Source organism: Botryllus schlosseri, chromosome 9 (assembly GCF_051294905.1).
Source record: "Botryllus schlosseri isolate E-star chromosome 9, Bs_hap1, whole genome shotgun sequence".
Classification (NCBI taxonomy): Eukaryota; Metazoa; Chordata; class Ascidiacea; order Stolidobranchia; family Styelidae; genus Botryllus; species Botryllus schlosseri.
The window spans coordinates 5,876,250-5,901,117 of record NC_137244.1 but is presented as its reverse complement, the minus strand read 5'-3'; the positions used below and the strand labels follow the sequence as shown (position 1 = coordinate 5,901,117).

At 39.1% G+C, this 24,868-nt stretch overlaps 2 protein-coding genes across 9 annotated transcripts in view; one reads left to right on the top strand and one right to left on the bottom strand.

Moving 5' to 3' along the window:
- LOC145446927 (MAM and LDL-receptor class A domain-containing protein 2-like) overlaps window positions 1-24,868 on the top strand; it is a 229,516-nt gene that overhangs the window by 82,432 nt on the left and 122,216 nt on the right. For both annotated transcript variants that reach the window (XM_080325301.1, XM_080325300.1), the window contains exons 90-119: window positions 476-647; window positions 2,860-3,001; window positions 3,259-3,495; window positions 5,631-5,799; window positions 5,857-5,958; window positions 6,729-6,920; window positions 7,527-7,719; window positions 8,401-8,526; window positions 8,592-8,737; window positions 9,312-9,540; window positions 9,599-9,732; window positions 10,220-10,344; window positions 10,402-10,576; window positions 12,183-12,388; window positions 12,507-12,666; window positions 13,689-13,779; window positions 13,848-13,985; window positions 15,265-15,532; window positions 16,034-16,172; window positions 16,683-16,888; window positions 17,350-17,514; window positions 17,572-17,686; window positions 18,159-18,345; window positions 19,365-19,549; window positions 19,606-19,794; window positions 19,854-19,987; window positions 22,609-22,766; window positions 22,828-22,963; window positions 23,403-23,617; window positions 24,365-24,521. In XM_080325301.1, coding sequence (XP_080181427.1) covers window positions 476-647; window positions 2,860-3,001; window positions 3,259-3,495; window positions 5,631-5,799; window positions 5,857-5,958; window positions 6,729-6,920; window positions 7,527-7,719; window positions 8,401-8,526; window positions 8,592-8,737; window positions 9,312-9,540; window positions 9,599-9,732; window positions 10,220-10,344; window positions 10,402-10,576; window positions 12,183-12,388; window positions 12,507-12,666; window positions 13,689-13,779; window positions 13,848-13,985; window positions 15,265-15,532; window positions 16,034-16,172; window positions 16,683-16,888; window positions 17,350-17,514; window positions 17,572-17,686; window positions 18,159-18,345; window positions 19,365-19,549; window positions 19,606-19,794; window positions 19,854-19,987; window positions 22,609-22,766; window positions 22,828-22,963; window positions 23,403-23,617; window positions 24,365-24,521 — 4,991 coding nt within the window. The remainder of the gene's footprint in view (window positions 1-475; window positions 648-2,859; window positions 3,002-3,258; window positions 3,496-5,630; window positions 5,800-5,856; window positions 5,959-6,728; window positions 6,921-7,526; window positions 7,720-8,400; window positions 8,527-8,591; window positions 8,738-9,311; window positions 9,541-9,598; window positions 9,733-10,219; window positions 10,345-10,401; window positions 10,577-12,182; window positions 12,389-12,506; window positions 12,667-13,688; window positions 13,780-13,847; window positions 13,986-15,264; window positions 15,533-16,033; window positions 16,173-16,682; window positions 16,889-17,349; window positions 17,515-17,571; window positions 17,687-18,158; window positions 18,346-19,364; window positions 19,550-19,605; window positions 19,795-19,853; window positions 19,988-22,608; window positions 22,767-22,827; window positions 22,964-23,402; window positions 23,618-24,364; window positions 24,522-24,868) is intronic.
- LOC145446931 (armadillo repeat-containing protein 8-like) overlaps window positions 1-24,868 on the bottom strand; it is a 393,366-nt gene that overhangs the window by 306,761 nt on the left and 61,737 nt on the right. The window lies entirely within an intron of this gene.

The following is a 24,868-nucleotide window of genomic DNA, read 5'->3' as shown; positions in this document are numbered from 1 at the left end:
TCGCTTTCAATCATTTGAATGTAATTAGATAACAATCTAATTCTTGAGTACTTATGGTACTTAAAACTGAGTATTGAATGAAACAATTGAGGATGACTGGACATGTTTTTTGTTCCGTCAAGCACTGAAAGCACATTCTATCAAAAAGAATATTACTTGACTTACAGCATTAGCTAGCTTTTAATCGTTAATCTCAGCCTCTAAATCTGATTACAAATCGTTAAAAACGTTGATATCAATTCTATTTCAGCCAACAATCAATGTCAATATTACATTGTATATGTATTACCTTCCCAAAGTGGCAAGCTCATAATTTGATTTGTAGTGTGATTGGATCAGTTGAGTTCTCAAATACAACTTTCAGCTCAATACTCAATTTCATCTATTCCCAATGATTTAGCTATCTTTCGCATTACATATATTTCTCAAATACATCCTTCGCATACTACTTTTTACCTTTTTATATTTCTTTTAGCTACTGTTTTGGTATCACATGTCCGGCAGAGGCTTCACTGAGACGCTGCTAAATCCTAACCCTGGTAGACTGGCGATCTATATTACTTTGCTGAACACCGGAAGGAATTTCTTGGTGTGGGAACGTAGTAACGATGAAGGAAACGAATGGAAGCAGGGAAATGTCTATATAGGTATATTGAATTGATTTAGAACTTGGAACGTCTTTTTCCGCATCTTTGGTCATATAATATAGGGCTCTTGGTTTAGCTTGGACTTAAAATACTGAAAGTGTTGTACTAAACCAGTGGTTCCCAACCTTTTTCATCTCGTGCCTCCCTTGGCCAAAATTTGAGTCAAAATTCCCCCCTTAGGAGAAATCTGCCCAATGATTAAGAAAGGTCATTTTTAACCGCGCAATCACCGAAGAATAAGACGGGTAGTATAGCGTGTTTGTTTCTGGCAGTAACAACACTTTGTTGACCTCCAAAAACAAATGGTATTGGTCCCAATCAAATAAATTCTGGAAGACTTGACTCAACAGACCCTCCTATTTCCCTTTGTGTTTTTGCCTTATCATGGACCAATCGCTAATATAACTGCTGCGAAAAATCAGTATGCATAGATTTACTGGTCTCGCGATTTTTTTCTCAAGTTTGCGTATGCATTTGGCCAATAATATTGGTACTTTCATATATAGCAGGATTGACCACACTCGAGTCGAACTCGAGTCAGCATTTTCTGATGTCTCGACTTGACTCGAGTCATTTTCACAAAATTGGGAAACGACTAGACTCGACTAGAGACAATCTGTGTATTGACTCGACTTGGAGTCATTGTACATGACTCGAACCAAGCCATATGACTCGTGACTATAAGACGGCCAAGACCGACATTTCATTGTAATTTCGAAGAACAGTAAAGTGGCCTTCCTATTGGAATTTCGTCTATTGGTCCTGGTACTTGGAAATGCGACAATAAACTGCTCAAAGTGAAGAAAATTAGTATATTATAAATCAAAATCATTCAATATTACCAAACAGAGTTATAAAAAGTGAGTCTAACAAGACTTCAGCTGGAAATTGAGCAGTCAACACAATGTCTTGGACTCGGATTCGAGTCATAGTACCATGAATCTGACTCGACCCTATGCTCGGTGACTTGGACCGTCGGACTTGACTCAATAGTGAATTGAAAATGACTCGACTTGATTCGAGTCAAAACTATTAAAGTGAGATTGACTCGGAGCCTCGTGACTTGGTTACAGCCCTGATATATAACATACACGTGATCAGATATCCTGCTTGAGCTCATTGAAATTTAGGACTCTCATTCTGTTTCGGCAACATTGCACCAAGTTTTTCATGCATTTTTTCGATCGAGTAGCTGTTCACTAAAAATAAAGGCAGGCTAGCGATCACTTTGACTTGAACCGATGGCGTTGGAATATTTTGTCACTTTATGAAAATGTTGACTTGAAAATATAAGATAAATACTTTCGTTAGAGGCCTTGTTGTGATAGATTCGGCAGGACATTTGCTCGCTTAGAATATATTTGATTGAGAGGCCGTCTCTGGCCTACAAAATTGTCTTGCGAACTGCAGCACATCTGAACTAGTTTAAAAAAAACAAGGGGGAACTGGTATGTGAGAAAGAGATTTCAAATAGCATTTGACCATACTATCAGCAAAAAAACAGCTATAAGGAGCATACGTTCTGATATAACTGGTTGACTACATGACAGTTCGGACATGAACAATTTGGGAAATCCGTTATAATTCTAAAGTGGAATTCCTCCCTAAAAATTGCAAAATTCCCCCCAAGGGGGGAATTCCTCCCCGGTTGGGAAACACTGTACTAAACTGTTTTAAAAGCCAGTCAGTAAGTCATTTATTGATATATTTATTCATTGAGTAACACCGCAAGATTGTAATATAATGAAAAGGTAGGAGGGTGTCCTATTTAAAGGGACTTGGAGTATTCTTTTAATCAGACACCTACTTTGGCCTTCAGCGTGTAAATAAGAGATATGCACATGCACATTGAGTGAAAATAATCGAAGATAATAAAAGGACAAGCCATGAAAATGAATTTGGCATTTGTCAGTGGGTGAAGTTGATATATCAGATTGTGGGACCGATAGTCTCGAGGGCTGACTATTAGCCTACAACTCGCTCAATACACAAGCTATATGTTATGGCTAAGATTACTTTTTAGGGAAATTCTCAAAATTCCAGTAGTACACTTTTGAGACATTTGACAAAATAATAGAGGCTAGCAATTCACAGTTGTTTTCTAAGAAACCGAACAATCAAAATAAAGTTGCTAGTTTCAACAAAACAAGTTGTATTGCTTGTTGTTCGCTACATTTCAGTTTTCCTTACATCATAACTCCCATTTCTGCAGGACGGATCTCCCAACCATACCTTCTCACCTTTATTGCATTCAAAAGTGTGACCGGACCCAGCGATCTCGCGGTGGACGACATTGAATACAGTGCTTGTGCGCTTCCCCAGCCTGAGCCTTCCTGTGCTGGCGATGAATACCAGTGAGTACAAGTATATTACGGGGAACTGCTCGAATTTTGTGAGTCCAGTGGCATAGTGATCAATCAATCAATCGTCAGATTATATTTGCATCTGGCCAAGACACACACACAATGTGCAATGCAATATACAGTACACACAATGCAAATGTGATTTTTGTTACTCCTTGCATATTCAACGAAGGTCGGATGGCTCAACCCGAAGGAAGGATGATTTAATAGTAAAATTCGGATATCGATACATTACCTTGATTTCTCAGGTGTGCCAATGGAGCTTGCGTTTCGGTCGACACTGTTTGTGATATGACGGATAACTGCGGCGATGCATCAGACGAGGCGTCTTGCGTTCTTTACACTAAATGCGATTTCGAAGACGACTTATGCAATGGTTACAACTCCGCGGAAGATGATTTCGATTGGGAGCGCAGACGTGCAGACTCGCCGACAAACACCGGGACTGGACCGACGAGAGATCATACCACCAACACTGACGCGGGGTAAGTGGATCAATCATTCCTGCATAACATGTCACGATACGTACAGCTGAATAATTAATTCATATTGATATAAACCGGAATATTTCCGACACACTCGTCAATGGTACTCATCAGCTCAAAAATAGTCGATATTTCAATATAAGTATATCATTCAATTGTATATTGAAGTTTTGTACCTCAAATCGTCTCTTAAAAGATTATTGTTGACGAGAATCTTGTATCAAAAACTTGCCACGAGATTTTAGAAGTCTCAATTTCTTTGCTAAACACACAGTGCTGGAAGTAATTCTGCATAAGATTAAGGTCTTCTTAGCTTTTGATATATCCGAACACGACAATGAAAATATTTCATATAAACTCCCGTTTATTTGAATTCCACAATATTGGCATTGTATCAGATATCCATCAAATTTGTTACAAAGTTGTAATCCGTTATCAGGAAGGGAATCGTCTAATTTGTAGGTACAATACGTATCGATTTTCGTTTCTTTACAACATAGAATGTTATACCTTTTAAGTACTTAAATTTTGTCAATTCCCACAACTAAGACAGCATTTTGTTTTCGTCGGTGTACGCCAGGGGTGGGCAAACTACGGCCCGCGGGCCGCATGCGGCCCGCAACACCGTTCTGTGCGGCCCGCGAAAGTCTACAGAAACTTATTAAAAATATTGATAAAATGCGTACTAAAAATCAAATTAGTGCAGGGACCTGATTAAACTTTTTTTAGTATAATTCACCATGATAATTCTAAGGCATTGGTTCTCAATCTGGGGGACGCGTGCCCCTTGGGGTCGTGAAAGCATCTGAAGGAGATCGCGAAGCTGAGCTCGACTGAAAATTTTTTTCGCGCTCTGCGCGATTTACTTCAAGTTCATAATTATTGCTCTGTATTTGGTATGAATTTCATATTCAAAAATCTCTCATCAATAGTCGTAACCTCCCATGCCACCAAACTATCCGTTAGGTTTGCTATAGCATACTGGTTACGTTTTGTGATATGACGATAAGGGGGCGCGAAATCTTTCACCATCATAAGGGAGGGGCATGTCTTAAAAAGTTATAGAACCACTTTTCTAAGGTAAGTATTTCCTATATTATTTTTACTGTTTAATTTCTGGTGCGACAGCCCGATCTCAAGGCCCACGCAGTTTGAAAGGTTTCAACTGTTAAACATCACAGAAATCCTAAACGAGATAGACGTAATTCGGATCACGAGTGTGATTTCAGATTGGCCACTCCAGTTTCAATTATTTCAGTGATGTGCTTATAAAACACGATTTGCGCGTGTCTTAAATAGATTCGTTCTCTGTATGCGTAGAATTAGGGTATATATATTTTATCTACAACAATAGTAGAAGCGTGTTTGAAGCTAACATGGTTATGATGCTGTCAGCATTGTTTGTCCTGGAACTGAACCAAAAGTGGAATTAGTAAATCTAAGCAGATCACTGCTCACACATTTAAATTTCAATCCTGTTCTAAGAATCGGGAAAACATACTTTCATCTCTATAGTTTAGACAAATTGGTTATTGAGGTCGACCAGCCTATGAAATCTCGCCATTATTTCTGGCGCGTGTACGATGTCATCATAGCAACGTTTAGTTTGTTTTAAATAAGCATATATATTATCTCCATGTCCTCACTATAATATAATCAAATACCAGCAATATTGCGTTTTGGTATATAATCCCAATTTTACATAGTGCGGCCCGCGAATGGATTCAGATGTTGAATGCGGCCCGCGAGCTCAAAAGTTTGCCCACCCCTGGTGTACGCTATACCTGACTAATCATGATGGTGGTCAAACAATCCTGTTTCTTCAAGTTCTGTCAAGCTTTTGCTTCCTAATTATGGTGGTCATATTTAATTTCGCACTGATATATCTGAACTGGAGATTTTCACTTAACAGACGGATATGTTATATACAGAGGTGGTCAGTAATGACGTACTTTAACCTTTTTTGGAGTACTCAAGTGGTTATGGTTTTAGAATACTTATATTTCTACTTGAATCGATTCGAAACCATAGAAGTGAGATTGGCTTGTGACTTGGTTACAACCCTGTTGCGCATCAACAGCTTTGACCACCCCTTGTTATATATATATTGTGATTATATCAAAATTCATGTCTAGATTCTACTTATACATGAATGCGGCACGGCCTAACTTCCCCGGTGACACCGCAATCTTCACATTCCCACCGTTACGTAACATTGTTACTCTGCCGTATTGTACGATGCGTTTTTACTATCACATGATCGGTCGGCATGTCGGAGAGCTCAACATATACAAGAGAACTGCGGTAAGATGACTTATTATGGTTTTAGAATGTATCCTAGAGTAATCAGCTATGCTTCAGGATGGCGGACCCTGGACCCTGGTGTGGTACAGACGTAATGCCTTGGAACAAGACTATTTTGCCAGGGGTGAGCTGACGCTTGCCGATGCTAAAGACTTCCAGGTGGGCGACGTTTTAAACCAGTGGTTCACAAATTTTTAGAGTGTGACCCAAAACTGAGTTTTATAGTTGTCTGAACACCCAAGTCTAACTCATCGAATTTAGTTTCATGTTAACTGCCTCTGTTTTTTCTGGACATGCCTGAATAGATGTGGCTAACCAGTTCGTTGTAGGGTGAACTCTTCACAGTTCTATAAAGCGCATGACTTATCGCAAAAATATCAGTGCCGTTCACATCACTGAAATTTATCCTTCAAAATATACTCAATCCCCATTTCTGTTTTATTGAGTCAAATACAAAAGTGGTCACCAACTTTTTTCTCGTCATTTTCACGCTCATAGATCACTAAATCTTTAAATTTTACGCCAACGCAGAGAACGTGAAAAGCTATATGATGGCTGTAGTTGAGGTCACAAGAACCTATAAATTTTTTAAATATTAGTTCAACTGTAATAATTATAGCGAACCAAATTTCTACCCTCTGTGACCTATGTTTGGGTTTAGACCCATACTCAGTTAACCACTCCTTAAAAACCTATAACTTTCAAAGTCTAAAATGCGCATACAGAATTTCAACGATATTTTTAGCAGTATATAATGCAACAGTATTTGTGGTGGTTGATACAAATTAAAAGAATTGAATTCACTCGTTTCAAGTACATGATGTTCCCTTTTTTTAAATCAAGAAGTCGTATGAGTTAAAAAGAGAGTGTCCTTTACTCAAGAAGTTGTAGAGTAGCATGTTGATACAACTGGCGTGGTTTGTCCTCAGGTCATGATCGAAGGAATAGTTGGTGACGGTCATGAGGGTGATATCGCAATCGATGATATTGTGTTCGGCGAAGGTTGCCTGTTCTATGACGGATCCCTGCCACCTGGTACTATGCCACCTACCACGCCGTCGCCTTGCAGTACCGGTCAAACTGTCTGTGACGACGGCTTTACCTGCATAAGCACGTCGCAGGTATGTCTCTCTGATCAGTTTTTATTTAGTTGAATACAATTCAGTAGTGGAAATCAGAATGAAATCCGACTTGTTATGACTTTCGAAACTAAATTGTATCTGTCAAAATACAATATCCGCATCTATCGATATCTTTTCCTATAATATTTATCTGTTGTAACAATACCGAGGGATTTTGAAATAAAAGCTTCGTAAACCATGGAAATGTGAAAAATTTTTTCTGTAAGACTGTAGTTGATGAACCCAAGAATGAGATACAGCATGAGTGAAGAGCGTACGTTTCAAATAAATCATCATCGGTACTCTAGTAGACGTAATGTCGTAATTACTACGCAAGTACAAGTAGGAGTTGAGACTTCCAATTAAGTAAAAATATTCTAGGTTTTGTTTTGCCTAAAAACATAAAACTGTGAAGTAGAGGTTGAAGAACTCTAAATTATTACCAGTTGAGCATGTAGTGGATGAGCAATAGTAGAAGTACTAAGTCACTGAGCAAAAGTTAAACCAGTTTGTGGCCTTTCCAAAATCACTTCAAGTCACCAACCTAGGATAGAAGGTCGTGATGTTTAACTGCTGGAATGGACTGACTTTATTGACTGCGAACAGGTTTGCGATTACACGAACAACTGCCCTGCCGGTGCGGGCGATGAGAACATATGCGCAACGTGCGATTTTGAAACCGACACTTGCGGATGGGCCGATATCAGCTCTGGAACCTGGGCTTGGTTGCGAGAGACCGCACAATACATTCTCGATCCCAACGGACCACAAGGAGACCACACCACAGGATTGCAATCAGGTATTGCGATCAAATTTATCAAACACTCGTAACTTTATGAAATGGCTGCCATTCGGTCGAACAATGTTCCAGCTTTTGTCGACAAAAGAGTGTAATAGTGGAGCGTCCGGTTTCTTAATTGGTAGGTCATGGCTTCAATCCTTGTCCGGGACAGACCGAAGACGTGATCAGTAAAACAGGTGTCTGTAGCTTCCCCGTTTGACGCTAAGCATTTGTGAGTTAGCATGAAGGGGTGGTTGAAGACTTAGAAAGCCTTAGAACGCTATATGTGCACCATCCTTGTCCAGCGGCATATGCACATATTCTACCCATGGTATGAATATTTACAGGTATGTTTATCATGTGGTGATGTATATGCTGCAAAAATATCAAGGACAGAAATAGAAAACTTCCTATTCCTTAGCAACTTATCTGACTCACTACATGTTTTGGAGTTACTAGATGCTTTCAATTAAATCAAAACCCTTTTTTATTTGTACCTGTATTCCAACTATTCCAAGTCCAGTGTTCATTCTTTCCCTACAGCTATGCACTCTATTTTTATACATATAGTTATACTTTCTATGTGTTATTGCCTTTATGTACAGCACCCTAGTGTAGCGGTGACCTATTGCTATATTCGACACTATAATTATAATATTGATATTATTATTGTTATAATATGATTCAATTCGTTATCAGGGTATATGATGCGTATCGACAATACTCAATCCTCGTTTTTGGCTAAAGCAATCATGCAGACCGTGCCGATGGGCGAAACAGGCTTGGCCTGTCAGATGAAATTCTACTTATGGCTCGCAGGGACTGGTAATCATCTGTCACTTATCGGTGATCAAATTCTCAGACCTGAGTATCTTGACCTTTGATCACAGGTGATGCCGGTGAGGTGTTTGTACGCGTGTATCCTGACGCAGATAACGATAATAACTATAGAGACGTTTGGTTCCGTGTCGGCACTGAGGGAAGACAATGGAGTCTACAATATGCACCCGTTGGCAGAAGACCAGCCGGTTTCAAGGTATGTTGTAACCTGAGGTGGTCAGAAATGAGGTGTACCTGCACTACTCACTAAGATGGTCAAGTTTGTTTACCATTTCCTCTTCTACGTAACAATTTTGCAGGCAAAACTACATACTTCTGACACTATGAATTTTCACAAGTAGACTACAGTTTTTTGGATAAGTTTGCATCACTTTAAGTAACCAGTTCTGGTAAACTGCTAAAAATATGCGACCCTTGATCAGTTTACTTTTTGAAATTACTCACCACCTTTCATTTTCTGCTTCCACTTGAAGTAATTTTGACACATCTTAAATATCGTTACTTTTACTTGCAATTGACTAGAAATTTAAGATGTTACTCCTAATTCTACTTTGGTAGCAACGCTGATTACTTTGAACGCCTCTGCTTGTAATACTGTTATACTATTATACTGTAATCAGCCTCATTACGATATTCCAGCTTGTTGTGGTCAAATTTTTACCTTGTACAATCAACTATTATTGATTTTTACGCCATTGGACAATAAGAATTGATAGAGTCTTGAGTTAGTGTTAAACTGATCCACTGTATTCAGTTCCTTCTGTTTAAAGGTTGAGTTTCGCGGGGTCCCGTCTCCACTGGCGGTAGGCACCACCGACATCGCAGTGGACGATATTGAATTCGTAAACTGCAGCCCGGATTACGTGCCCGCTAACCAATACAATCTAACGTGCGACTTTGAAACTGACTTGTGTGGGTGGTACCAAGAACAGAACGATGACGATTTTGATTGGGGCTACGGCGAGGCTGTAGACTCTATAATTGTTCACAGCGGGCCAGGTACATGTTAAATTTAATCGGGAGAAATTTTGAACTAAATTCATTTACTATTTCGTAGGTTACGATAACACTCTTGGACCGGGTAACTCTGGACATTTCGTGTATTTTGACTCGTCAAGAACTGCTCCAGCTAATACGAAGGCTCAGCTGGTCACCTATTTGCAACCACCATCAACTGATGACGCCAATCGAGTATGTGAAAATATGGGCTTATTTTCTAGTTTTACTGCATTTTAAGTAGGCACTATGATATAATTAGTATAGTATCGGATCTGCAGACGTTATAGGCACTTGGGCTGATATAGACATTTGGATTCACTGGACTGGGGATTTTGGTCACTTGAGAGCTTTAGGGCCGGTATTCTTCGAAATTAAAGATGTATACACTTTGTCATGTCTGATGGATTATCGCGTCAACCTACTTCGAACAGTAGTTACCCAAGAGAAACCTTCCCTTGTTTGGCAGATTGTGGCTATGATTTTTTCTTGGGTACACTTGATCAATCCCAATCAAAATTCATGTGACTGTTCTTGCTACAGTTCAAACAGTCGTAGAAAATGTAAATATATCTCTGTAAAAGTGGGTTCTGTTGTGAGTAAAGATATATCTGTCCTGAATATTCATGAAATCGCTGTCTCACGTATGTTATTCTGTCAACATTATCTCTAATCTGTGCAGATATGTGTCGAATTCTACTACCACATGTTTGGTCCTAACGTCGGAACGCTGAACATTTACCGATTGATACCGAACGGAAATAGAAAGTGGAGATTTTGGTCGAGAACTGGCTCATCTGGAAACAAGTAGCATATAAACTATTATTTCTGAATCAAATCTGTATTAAATGCGTTGTATTACAGATGGATGTATGCGTACTTCAGCCTCGATACCGTTGAAGCGTACACACTTACATTTGAAGCTATCCGCGGTGGATTGGATGGTGATATCGCCTTGGACGATATCCGCATCACGCAAGACGAATGTCCGCAAATGGACAACCGATGCGATTTTGAAATTTCGTGCCACTTTTCACAAGTTAGCATGATTCCTCTACGTGATATTAAATTATTTTGTATAAACGTGTTCACTCGCGTAGAAGACAAGGTACCAAATATTCCAATAAGTACGTGTTTTGCAATAATTACTATAAATGACAACAAGATAACGTAATGGTGAAGCGTCTGGCTTCTTGATCGGTAGGTCGTTGGTTCAGTCCCCGGCCGGGCCAGACTAAAGACCTGATTTGTGACACTGGTATCCATCCTGCTTGTCGTTCAGCATTACCAGGATAGCATGGAGAGATGATGCGAGACTTAGAAAGCCTCAAAAGGCCATATCTGTACCTTCCTTGTCCAGCGGCACATGCTCATCACGCACTCATGGTTTGCGTATGCACAAATCGTGTGTATGAGCATCATGAGTCAGTGTATATGCGTCAAAAATCCTCAAGGACAAAAATATACATCGTCCTATTCTTAATAATGAAATACCCGGGCTGATGTTTCAACATGAACTCTCTTCGTCATAACCCTTCGTGTCAAAATTAACTAGATTCTCTTGTTCATATGAACTTCTTTTACATAACTGAGTATTTTTTTAATCTTACTCACTGCCCTATCTTTGACTATAATCAGAGGTGTTCAGTAACTAAGTGCTTCGACTTTTTCGTAGGAATCATTTAGACTTTGCCTACTTGCAGTACCTACACAAGTGTCTATGCTTTTAGACGACTTCAGCTTCTACTAAACGGTGTTGAAAGCAAAACTACTTACTTTGGTAAAGTAAAGGGGTTTTGGGATGGGATTACATCACTTTTACCAATGAAATTGTAATGACTATGGAATGAAATGAGCCTGTAGCATGGGAAGTCAGCTTTTTTTTTTATTAAATGCATTGTCAATAATCATTTTGTGTGGGATAATACATTGTGTGATTTCAAAAGCTGTCAATTATGACTATCTACCAAAAGTATGCGACACCTCAACCTAGTCTATTTTTTGAAGTCACTCATGTGAGCGATCATGAGACAACTCTTTTTCTGCATGTACTTCAAGTAGTTTTGGAATATCTTGATCATCCCTATTTCTTGTTGAAATTAAGCCGAAGTTTACGCTAGCCTATATTTTTACATTTACTCGAGTAGCAATGCTGGCTACTTTGACCACATCTGGCTGTAATTAGAGCTGGGCAAATTCGAGTACTGAGTGGCTTTATTCTGGATCCAGGTAAATGGCTTCGAGTCGTGCCGAGTATTCTAGCACCCCTCAATATAACGTCACTACAGTATGAATGACGTGGAAGGTTAAGATATGTACCTTTTATGTGTCCACAGAAATGTAATGACAGTTCTACAGCCTTTACAGAGGAAAATGGTATCGAAACCATAATTTACGTTGAATAATTTCCTATTAGTGGCAAGGAGCTTATGATTTCAGTACTCAAAAAGTTCATGTCACACACAATTCCGATACACCAATATTTGTACCCAGTCGTAGTTATAATATTCCAGTCCATTTCTATCAGTCTCATGCTACAGTTATCGATATCCCATCCCGAGATCAAAACTATTCGCTATTATTCTAACATGAAACAGTTAAGAATAATAGCCTTCCATTTTTCAACGTTTGACCTTCTGTTCCAGACCAACTCTGATGACGGTATCAATTGGGTAAGGACTAAAGGTATAGCTCCGAATCCAAACACTGGTCCGTCCGCTGACCACACCAGGCAGACAGAAGAAGGGTTTTACATGTTTGCTAACATGTATAATTTCGAACCTGGGATGACAGCCGTTCAATGGACCCAAACCTATACTGAGACAACTACCAGCAATTGCCTTACTTTCTGGTACGTGGAATAACATGCTTTTACTGCTGTACTTTTGCACTCAATTTCATAAATATCTCTTGTTACCCTCGTACTCGTACTCGTTACCCGTATGTTCTAATTTACCTTCCCTTGTTAGGTATCATATGTATGGTGCTGGCATGGGAACTATGAATGTTTACACGCAGAAATACGAGCAAATTCCTTCAAGAATTCTGATCTGGACTCGTACCGGGAATGAAGGGGATGTTTGGAGACATGCCAAGGTCACAATACCACCGACAGCATACGGTTTCAAGGTGATAACATAGGTTTACATCGATGCTGTTGTATGGGGTTTGCAAATCAAGTCATAGATGTTGTGCAAGTAGTACTACTGTGTGTTGTGAAATTTTATTCAAATACAGGTAGAACATGACATGTTCAAAAACTACCTGTTTGAGCAGAAAGTTGGCACATTTTGTTCGGGTCCGACTATGGACTTTTGAAAATTTGATCCAACAGGGAATAACGCAGAATGTCATGTACAGATACAAGGGCGTGATTTGAAAATTGTTGTTTGGGCCATGAATACCCGAACGTATGGCATATTGTTTTGTGACTAGTGAAATTAGTCATATGTTCCAGCAATGAATCATTGCACAAATTACAGCTTTTGAAACATGCCCTCGCACCTCTACGCCTGTATGTAAATGTCTTACCCTTTCCAACATGGGCCATGCAATGGTTCTTTGGAAGATTGGTTTCATCCAGGAACCAAATTCATATATTTTAGTTTCATTTGTATTAACTATTTTTGTCTTGGTATTTATTTTGTCATATTGTAATAAACGCATCTCATATACACCAAACATTTGATGGCGTCAAGGGTTTGACAATTTCCTCGCTCAATTGTCATATTGATCCACTTGCTGATTTTATTTTCATATTCAAGTAAAATATACGATATCATCATACTTCATTAAATGACCTGAACAGATTCCAAATAAATAGTCGTCTTTCTAGGCACAGTTTCAGTGAGCACTGGAGACATATGCTTACTATTATCTAATGTTTCATTTATCATCTATTTACTGCTTCCAATTTCATATTTTCACTGTTGATATATTGCCACAACTGCCGTTATTTTAATTTAGTTGCTATTTCTTCTTTCCTATATTTGTGTTTTGTCACTGCGAGTAATAAGAGCTTAAGAGATCCTATCGCCAATCCCAGTCAAATTCATGGTTATATTTTACAAAGCTATAAAGTGCCGGTGCGATTGTCTGTATGTCTGTCTAACACTTGCGCATCAGTATTCCATATTCCTTTTTTGATTCAGCTTGTCTGGGAGGCAGTGCGTGGCACGACGACAACAAGTGATATGGCCATTGACGACGTAGTTTTACTTGAAGGGGAATGCCCACCTGCAGGTAATGTTACCAATCATTTCGCAGAATGTAGCTTGACTCTGACGAGTATCAATCTTTTATTTCCAAAGGTTTTTGCGATTTTGAGCAAGATCTGTGTTTCTGGGCGAACGAACCTCAAAATGACATCGACTGGATCTGGTCGAGTGGTGACACACCGAGTAGATTCCCAGGTCCAGCAAACGATAAGACGACCGGTTCTGCTCAAGGTATTGTATGCTTTCATAACCCTGAGGTGTAATAGTGTAGTTAGGTTTTCTTTTTGATGCCTCATAATCCGCACAAAATTTGTGATAGGGAGAGAATGATTGGGAGTCGTTCATTTCATCAACCTTGATATAAAGAAGGCACTTCTATTATTTATGCAATTTTATGCAATTATCAAAACAATTTGTTATTTATAATTCCCGAACTGTCATTAAGATGGCAATGATCGAGAGACCCAATATGACTTGACTGTGCAAGTCTTTCATATTTGAATGTAATAATCAATTTCTTTCCTCAGGTAAGTAGGAAATGTAATCAACAGAAAAAACGAAATCAAAGCAACACTGACGGGTGACAGTGTGAACTTGTGTGCAGCAGACAATATCATTTAATTTCAGCTCATTTTAGCGCTAATGCTGAATGTATTGCAGCAGCACTTTTTCAGAATTCGCATCGCAGTAATTTGTTACATGATTTCTAACTATCATATCTAGTCATAAACGATAAGTCGTGTGGCAGTCTTGCCTTATTCATAACCATGTGAGAGAGAGAGAGAGAGAGAGAGTTCTTTTATTCGTCAACCATGAAATATAGTAAAGGCAATGTCCACAAACATTCACGACCAATAGTATACATTTTTTAAATTTTTTCCTCACTATAATTTGCACGGTATAGACTGGGAGACCCGATATGACCGAAGTCTTCTAGGCCGGAGTCACCCAAGCATATTGGCAGTATTAATTATAATATGGATCAATTTTTTCTCTCAGTCAAGTAGCACCGCAAAGAGTAACGAAATAAACAAAAGTAAATAAAAGACAGCAACACTAGTGAAGGACGGTTACCATAGTTAACAGTGTGACATGTTAACATGTTACCTACATGATGCAAATATTTTCATTTCTTGTTCGATATAAAGGAAAGAACGTAGTATATTTTGGTCCTTGATGTCTTTTTGCGGCATTAACACCGACACTTGATACACATACACACGATCTGTTCATATGCATACCATGAATGCATGATGTGCATATACCACTGGCCACGGAAGGTGTAGAGATAGCCTTGTGCGGTTTTCCAAGTCTTGCGCCACCCCCAATACACATTACATAATTACCACCGATATATTGTGACATCATTATACTAGTGATTTGTTTACCTCATGATTGTCCACTAACCATCATAAAACTTGCTTGTAGTTAAATTTTAGGTAAGGCTACAACATTGAAATTAAATAATCTCTTTGAATTCCTGTGCTGTGAGTTAATTTGTTTGTTTCAGGCCACTTTGCTTACGTGACGGGTGTTGTAAATACTCCGAGTTACGCATACTTAGCCAGTGAAACGCATGAACCGACCAACGCTGCTTGTTTCCGATGGTGGTACCACATGACGGGTCCGGCTGTCGGAACCCTGAAAGTCTATATCCAGGAAGCGGACCAGAAATTGCAAAACATTGACCCGGATAATATGCTTTTCTTCGATTTCGGAGATAAGGGCGATTACTGGCTCAATTCGGCGTTGGACATCAAATTCGACAAGCAATGGAGGTTGAAATGTGTTTTTGGTTTCACCTGGTGTGGTTTTACATCAATTTGTAGTTAATTGAGACTTCGCCACTAATCTTCATGAATTAGTATCGTATTTTTATCACTGTGGTAGCCAAGATCCAAGTCTGTCCTATACTTATGAAAATCTTATTCCGACTCCGTTTTAAAAATCCAAAATCTGTACTTGTTTACTATGATTCTTGCTTCAAACTGTGTATCAAATTTTATTGATTGGTGTAACTGATTATATCTCCATTGGCAATGCAAGTTTTGTTAAGCTGGTGCGTGTTTGTCACATTTGTCCAAGCATTTGATAGCATAAAAAATGACCTTTGTTATCTACACATCTCCTAGTTGAGTCTACTGGTTGAATATGATAGTTGAAACAATACACCCTAGGTACTCTGAAATTTCGAAATTATAATGATCAGACCTGTTCGGAACTACATTTATGACAATCATTGTAATGGATCCATTTCTGACTTTGACTGATTTCTTCAGACTTGTGTTCGAAGCTTTCAAGCAGTCGTCTGCGGATCTAGGCAGCATTGCTCTTGATGATATCAGCCTGGACATGACAGCAGCCTGCAATGGAACCGTGATACCCACCACTACACCTGCTGTAATTCCAACCACCGCGGTTAGATTGTTTTTTCAGTATTTCATTGGGATATCACTACAAAGATTGCATATAGTCTTGCAAATACTTATATAAATATGTTCTATCTTGGTATTAACACGTATCCTACATTCCTAAATTCCATTTTTTAGTTTAATGTATGCAATCATACAGTTACATCGTAACACAATAAGAATCTTATAATGCAACTGTATACCATATTTACTTACTGATAAGTGACTTTACCTGTCACGGTCTTAGCCTATATGCAGAAGTAACGGATTTTTTATAACTGTGTAACATTGTAAAACTTTGTCATATAAATATATAAATGTGTTCCTTTCTGAAATCCAGTGCCAAAATTTGCTTGCTGCGTTCTCCAGTGTGTTTTTCGTTTCACTACTCCGTCCTCCGTAAAAATATGTTTTGAATGTTTTTGTGTTGGAGTAATTTCTGATAAATAGCAAGTATTGATTTTTATAACAAGTACAGCAATTAGAAGTGCAATATTGTGATGTTTTACTTTATTAGGCACCAACACAATGGGATTGTAATTTCGAAAGCGGTACAGTGTGTTCCTGGACAAACGACAATAGTGGAGGGGCTACATATACGATCCAACAGGGTGAAACACTGACCCCTGGTACGGGACCCCCAGCTGATCATACGCTACTCAGTTACACAGGATACTATGCATATTTGGAAAGTAACAATATCGCTCAAGACGCAGCAGCAAGGTATCTAAATCTCACCTAGTATTATTTGATGTAGGGAGTATGGATTTATGTGCGTTCCATTGTAGTATTGTTGTTAAGACAGCTGTGTTTGTAAGAAATGGTCTGCTGGAGTGGATTTTCTAAAAATATCACGCCTACGTAGTCTTGGCAATTGTAAGCATCCATGTAGTGTGTTGGTTACTTTATTATTAATATTATTTAAAAAAAGGTCATCACTCCGGGTTTCTTGTGCGCGACACACGTTTTTTCGAGCGCGGCGACTTTAAAAGCAGTATGCGCCCGCGCGCAGCTTAAAAGGATTAGTGATCATGACCATAAAAATCGATTAAAAGTTTTCATGTAACATGTTTTCATGTAACTAGTGTTGTCATATCATAAATTCAGTAGGCCTATATACATGTGTACCGTATACTTGGGCGCTTCAAAGAATGCCGTTAGTACTAACGCTACCTTTTACAAAGATTGGTGAGTGCCACTATTACTGTGGACTCGGAAGGACGATGTCTTCAATTCTACACATACATGTTTGGTGAAAATATTGGCGCATTGAATGTCTACTCAAGAACATCGACAGCATCTGGCGTCGGTACGAAAATCTTGACTTACGGAACTTCAAGGGGACAGAAGTACTACATACCGGTTTTTATTTGTTGATTTTACGGGACTCATAAATGCCTTTTTAGATGGTATTTGGTGAAAGCTTTCATGGGTACTCCTGGATCATACGTTGCTACAATTGAAGCGGTGCGCGGAAATGGCCAGTACGGAGATATCGCTATTGATGACATCATTTTCCCGGTAAAGTTATGTTTGTTTGTTTGAAAAATTTCAGCACAGGACGCATTCGTAGGTTCCTGTTTTCTCCACAGTCATTAAGTTGTTTATTCCTTCACTAAATTGATCATACTATGCATCATTATATTGCTACTCTACCGAAATACATGTAAAAATGACCATGTAAAAATGAGTTATTCAAGTACATTCAATTAACATTCCCCCAGTATAAGTACTTAAAGTAAAAGCCATTGATTTCTATGCTACAATTGGATTGGATATCTGATGAATTAGAAATAAACATATAAGAATGAAACTGTATTGTAACTTAGAAGCATCAGAAAAAACAAGTGTAACCATAAAAAGAAAAAGTATAAAAGAAATCTGCAGGAGTGTAATATGCAATAAAATGATCGTGATTATTTTAAATGAACCTTCGTAACAACCTGAATGTTAATGTAGTGAGAGTGTAACAATACATGTATACTTGCAACAGGCCGGACCATGCCCGAGCACGCCAGACGTGTGCGATTTTGAAGGTGGAAACTGCGGCTATACGCAAGATGACGTTTCTGATGACAGGGACTGGGTTTATAAGACTGGCATTAGCAGCGACACATCGACTGGTCCACAGTCGGGGGATCACACGTATGGCACACCGGCCGGACATTATTTCTTAGCAGGTATGACACTTACACATAGGTGTCATATATAAGTTGACATTTGACTCTAAAGTATTTTCACAAAATACACTCATTGGAAGTGCAGTTAAAATCACATATGAAAAGTAATTTCTAGTACCTAGTCCCATTACCCAAGAATACAACGAAACAGAGGTGTTCAAAGTAGTCAGTGTTTGTACCCAGGTCGTAGTAGACGGGACTCCGTAAATCACTCCATATCAGTAGTGGTGATTTCCAAGACATGTCAAGACTATGTAAAGTGGAAGTGAAAAACAAAGGTATGGAAAGTACTCGACTAAGTACTTTCAAAAAGTAGGTTTGGTCGTGAGGTCGCATACCTTTATCAGCGGAACGGAGGTGCCTTATTTTGGGTACATTTTTGTGACTGAATATAAATGAGCGATGACACTACGAGCAGGTGCTACTATCGTTACCGTGACACAGCGGGCGATTTTGCCAAGGTGTAGAGAAAATTTGACTCAGAACAGGGAGGCGAACATATCCCAAAACGGCTTTCTAGTTTATAAAATACAAACTGTAGTTTGCCTATCAACAGTATTATAGAACTGAACACTTCTGAGTAGATGATGATATATTTTTGGGTTGCACGACATATGAGCATTCGACACAATGGAAGACGACAGTTGAGCATGGGACACTTTAGCATGCGTAACTTCAGCATGTGACTTTATATCCCCAAAAATCGCCCTGACCCGAAACATAACCCTGAAAATAATCCCTATATATCCTAACCCCAAGCCCTACCCTAACCCAGCCATGAAGCCAACCCTAACCCGTAATTTAACCCACATGCTCATTTTCCGCATGCCCAATTGTCGCATGCCGAAGTGTCGCATGCTATATTGTCTCATGCTCATATGTTCTCGGACCATATTTTTAAAGTTCATGTCATTGAATTTATCTAGGAAATGTCGATTCAGTCTCTCCTAATGAATATGTTCATAAAGTTCAGAAAATATGCCTGTGCGTGTGAGAATGATAACTTAATAATGCTGCAGATGTCGGAGTGCACGATCCCGGTGAAATCGCCAGGATTTCGAGTCCCATGTATCCGTCGTCTTTCGACACTTGCGTACAATTCTGGTATAACATGTACGGGGATCAAAATGGCTTTGGCGACTTGAATTTATACACGAGGACGCAGTCCGGTACTATGTCTAAAATATGGTCCTTGTCAGAACAGGTAGGCCCAGCCAATTTTTCAAGCATCAACAAGTTTTCATTGAATAATTTCTTAAGACTGGTAAGGACTGGAGGCTCGGCCGTGCGACGGTTGATTCGGCAGTGGATTACCAGCTTGTGTTTGAGAGCGTCCGGTCCACGTCTGCGTATGCCGATAAAGCTATCGACGATATCGAATTCCTTCCTGGTAAATGTCCGACGTATGGAACTTGCGACTTTGAATTGGATACTTGCGGCTGGACTCAGGTGATTAACGAAACGTTGCAGTTATGTGATTGCAATGCAACTATGGTGGATGTACCTAGGTCGAGGCTGAAGCAATGGATTGGGTCTGGGTGTCGCGGTCGTACTCTGGTCAGGGACCGACCGGGGATCATACATCGGGAAGAGGTCACTTTATGGTATTGGAAGTGACTGGGCAATCACAAGGAGTTGGATCGTAAGGGATATTTTCTCTTTGCTGACTTTATTTGGGGTTATTATGCCACAATGAAACGGGGGTTATAAATAGATCAGGGCGAAATTGTGTTTATGGGGGATTTGATTCCGAGCATGAGGTATCACCATTCTAGTACCGCTCATCATGACGCCTTAACAGTATAAAAGGCAAAGTTCAAATATGTTCCTTTTATGCTACCACAAAGAGCATAATGCCACTTCTCGATCACATTAATGATAATTTGGTGTTTTTCCGACCATGTCTGTCTCATTAGACTTCGTGACAATGGTGTGGGTTGATCATGACTTCCCAGAAATGTGATTTCTACTGGCTTTGTACTACATGTTTCTTATGCTGCGGTACGACCAATCAAGGTTACAAGGATCCCACAGGGTAAAATACTATCGAATCTGTAATTTTCGTTGATAAATTAACCCTTAGAGCGGAGACCACAATGTTTGATTACACTGGTCGACACATATTTTTAGGCAGACAAAGTAAGAGTGGTTTTAGGGGTTCTGAGGGACATTGATTTCGAATATGGCCTTAGTTTTTTCAAATTGGCTCTTGTTTTGGAGATAACCCATGGGTCTATTTTGACTAAATTCTCATATTTCCGCTTTATGGGCTAGATAAAAAATCAGCTCAGTCGTACTATAAAGTTCAGAAATTCAATCCACTTGTTAATTTTACGCGCTAAAGACAGTTTTAAATCAAAATACACCAACATAATTATATTTCGGGGGATTAGATTTATCATAGCTGGAGACTTTCACGGATATCATGTACATAAATAAACTCCAATCATGTATATAAGTATTTACCTAGATTCTCAGATAACGTTGCATTAATTGCATCAGTTTTATGTAAACCACCCATTTTAAATTCAAAATAATCAGTTGGAATATAATATTAATAACTTGACTTAAAGCAAAATTGGTTCTTGTACTATTTTTGCTTGTAAGCAATTTTGTGCAGTTTTTCGAAAGGTTTCGGCAATAGTCTGCCATAATATGTTCGTCGAATCTGCACTGATATCTTTCTTTTGGTGTTTTGATGTATTGGTGGAACCTTTCACCTTTCTATTCCCTCTAATCAACAATATTACCAGAAAATATATCAAGATGACTGAACAGGAAGCGAGATTTCATCCTAACGTTTGCTCCAAGGTTTCCATATGCAGATACCAATCCTCGGACCAACTGTTTGTAGCTGGGGGCTTTGTGATCTTCCAAAAATTTTTATTTACTACATCCTATAAGAGATTCCATGCACTGAGCACCTCTCTTAATATTGAATTAGAATCCTTCATCCGTATCCGAATCTGAGGTCCATCAAAGATTCCAGATTTAAGCTTTCCGTTTGATATGGATACTAGGTATACCCACTTTGTTGGCTCAGCGGAAAATTATACAGTTACAAGTCAAAAGAGATGAGACGCATATGAGTATTGTAGTTAAAGCTTTCCAGGGACAAATTTGGTAGCTTTATACTCTTAACTCTTGGTAGAATGACCAGTTGGTACAGGTGAAAATATATTTCCGTTGTGCAAAAGTACAATTTTTAGGCTTGACAAACTGCTTTTTCAACAAACAAAGTTCTCGCATCAGGCCATGCTATTATCGATGGAATGACTGAGAACGACATGAGGGTTCATCATAGTCAATTATCTATTTATGCGTAGTATAAAAGTAGAAAAATCGAAGATTTACTTCCTACCAAGTGAAATTGTTTCTGCGCGGCACACGAAATGAGTGTGTGGCGACTAAGGCGCAGAAGCCTCTCTAATCTCGGCGGTATAATGTAAGGCCGGTGTAAATCAAACAACCTTTTAATCCAAATTAACGCTTAGTAGAACGTAAACGGCACAAATGGCAGCACGAGTATGCAGAAATATAAGGTATAAAGTAGGTACAAAAGTAGGATTTACAACGATGCTTTATCCCAAGAATCTTCCAACCGTCTGTTCAGCAAAGTAACCAACGAAAACGAGTTTAGCAATTGAATATATAAGGAGAGAAAACGAGACTGATAATGATGATCAAAAGACGCGACAACTAGATTAAATACACCAAGATCTCACGGGACAATGCAAAGCCGTACGCGCGCGCTAACAGAAATATTCGAGAGTAAATACAGTTATTTTAGGCTTTTTAGGTCCAATCTGGCAAAACTAATGTGATATTTTTAATCAGCAACCTTAACCTACAAAACTCCGGGAACGGCTCCTAGATGTTTAGCCCATTTTTTTTTTTCATTTTGTTGACCATGCAGTGTTATCGATAAAGTCAATTTTCGTGTTAATCAGGTTTTAACAACCCATGATTAAGGACACCGGTACATCGCAGTGCATAAAGTTTGTTTTAATCTCATGATTTAACAAACCGTAGCAAGCTATAAATAATAGTTATATATAAAAACTGCGTACAGTGCATAACATTCCTACGCGCAAATATATCCGATAATGACAGTGACGATTGTCTCCAAGATAATGGCTTCACTAAACAATCAGACAATCAACGAGCTATTCCCACCATAGCAGAGCCTTGTCACTTATAATTTTGCCAAATTTTGTCCTAATGTGGTAAATTACTATATCATCAATAATATGATTGTTGCAGGCTGTTATCAGAAGTATTCCGGGCGGAAGGATTGGTCAATGAACATTGCATCTCATTTTGGTGGTACACTAGCGGCTCCAGCCTTGGCTTTTTGACAGTATGGACTATCGATCCCCAGGGGAATACTGTCGAAATATGGCATAACTTGGGAGTTATCAGTACGTAATTATATGCAGATAAACTTTATACTCATATTTATTCATGGATTTAATTTCTAAGCCAACGACTGGTCGTACACGGCAATGGATGTTTCTGGCGCTGGCATTTTTAGTGTTATCATTCAAGGCGAGAAGCCAGGATCTTCAATCGAATTCGGCATTTACGCGATTGACGATTTCAAAAGCATCCCTGGACGGTATGTAGTACATATGAAAACATTGTTTACGAGAATATGATTGTCATTTTAGGCTTGATTGAAATCGAATGTTGTACATCATATGACATATATATATATATATTGTTATGTGCATTATTTTTTAGCGTCATTGTTCGTCACTTCCACCCGGCCGTTAATGGACGACTTTTCAATCGTACAATGATTTTATTGGAAAATTTGCGTTTAGGGGCTAATATAGCGATACACAAATACTTTGGTATGCAAATTTCTATTTCATACACAATGTACTTGTGTATGACACCACAGTATTTGTAGTATCGTGCACATAACACTAATACACGGAAGTACTCGCATGACATGCAGCATCTGAAGTTCTAAATTTCCTCAAATGCTAAAAAACTACATTGAAAATGCTATACCACATATATACCCTGAACAAAACTCACTTTTACAACAGGTGCTCCGACACAACCCCACCTCCGCAAACGTTCACGTGTGAGGTGGCAGGGCCCGGAGATCCGGTTACGGTTCCAATCGACCAGAAATGCGACTTCTTGAAAGATTGCAACGACGGAAGCGACGAGGACCAGTGCGGAACTTGTGACTTTGAGGACGGGCCGTGCGGACTTTACGACTCCAGTATCGGGCAATATAAATGGATTCTGACAACAGGTAGGAGAATAGGCCTTCATCTCAAAATTGGTGTCTTGGATTACAGTATATCGTTTCCGAGTTTGATATTTATTCATATTCGCCACACAACAATCATCTCATATACATTGCGCTAGGGTTGCATTTGAAACTAACGGTTTTTTGTCTAAAACATGTTTTAAACAGTGTTTTAAACAAAGGCCTTTTTTAAAAAAAAAGACAAGGTTGCAACAGTGGCAATATTGAATAAAACTACATTTGCTCTCCTTGAGTTCATTTCTTTTGTGTCATGATTGCGCATCGACTGTTAGTCGTTTGTGACAAGATATATTTTTATGTGATATACACGTTCATGTTGTTTTAGTGTTCATGGTGATTTGACACAGGTCTGGTATTCGTGATTTTCATTCCTGATCTAGGGTTTTGCAGTAAAGCCCAATTCCGTTATAGGATTTTGTAGAACACCTCTTGTATGTTCTATGACACTTTGCTTTGAGCTGCAAGGAGTTTTTACATGTCACTAGTAATGTTTTAGGTGCGGACTAGCCTGGATTTGACCAATGTAACCGGATATGAAACTAAGCTATGTTGTCACTTACCACATATCGCCTCATATGACATACGAATTAATTATTCCGAGCTGCGTCGGGGTCGCATCACCCAGGCATATATTTGGGCATCTAAATAAATATCCATAGAAATATATACGGATCCCACCCCGATACATCTGATGTGGCTGTATTTTAAATTGTTACTTGTCGCATGCAGCAAAAGACGCTGGCGGAAACGGTCCCTCAATTGATGCAGACACTCAGTCTGAGAATGGGCATTACTTTGCGGTTGAGCCGAACACGGGAACAGCAAACTCGCCGGCAAGACTACAGACTGCGGTGTTGCGCGATGCAGCAGCTACTTGCGAAATGGCGTAAGAATATGAAAACGCTTGCATGTCGTTTATGTATGTATGTATGTATGTCTGTATGTATTAATGGGCACAGCACAGTGGAACTTATCGCCTTTCTAGGTCTTGTGCTCCACGACATGAATTTCATAAAGTTCATTGGTCTTTGCTGTTTGTATTCTTGGGAACGTCTTTCAATCTCTCTCGCAGTCATTCGTCATTCTCTCTCGCTCCCATGCGTCCCAATCGTGGTCTCTGCTGCCGACTCATAGCACGGCCCACTTTCAGTCTGGGCTTTTCAATGCACCACCGTGGTAGTGAGTTCGACGACGAGGAGTCCAGATAAACCGCATGTCGTTTATATGATTTAA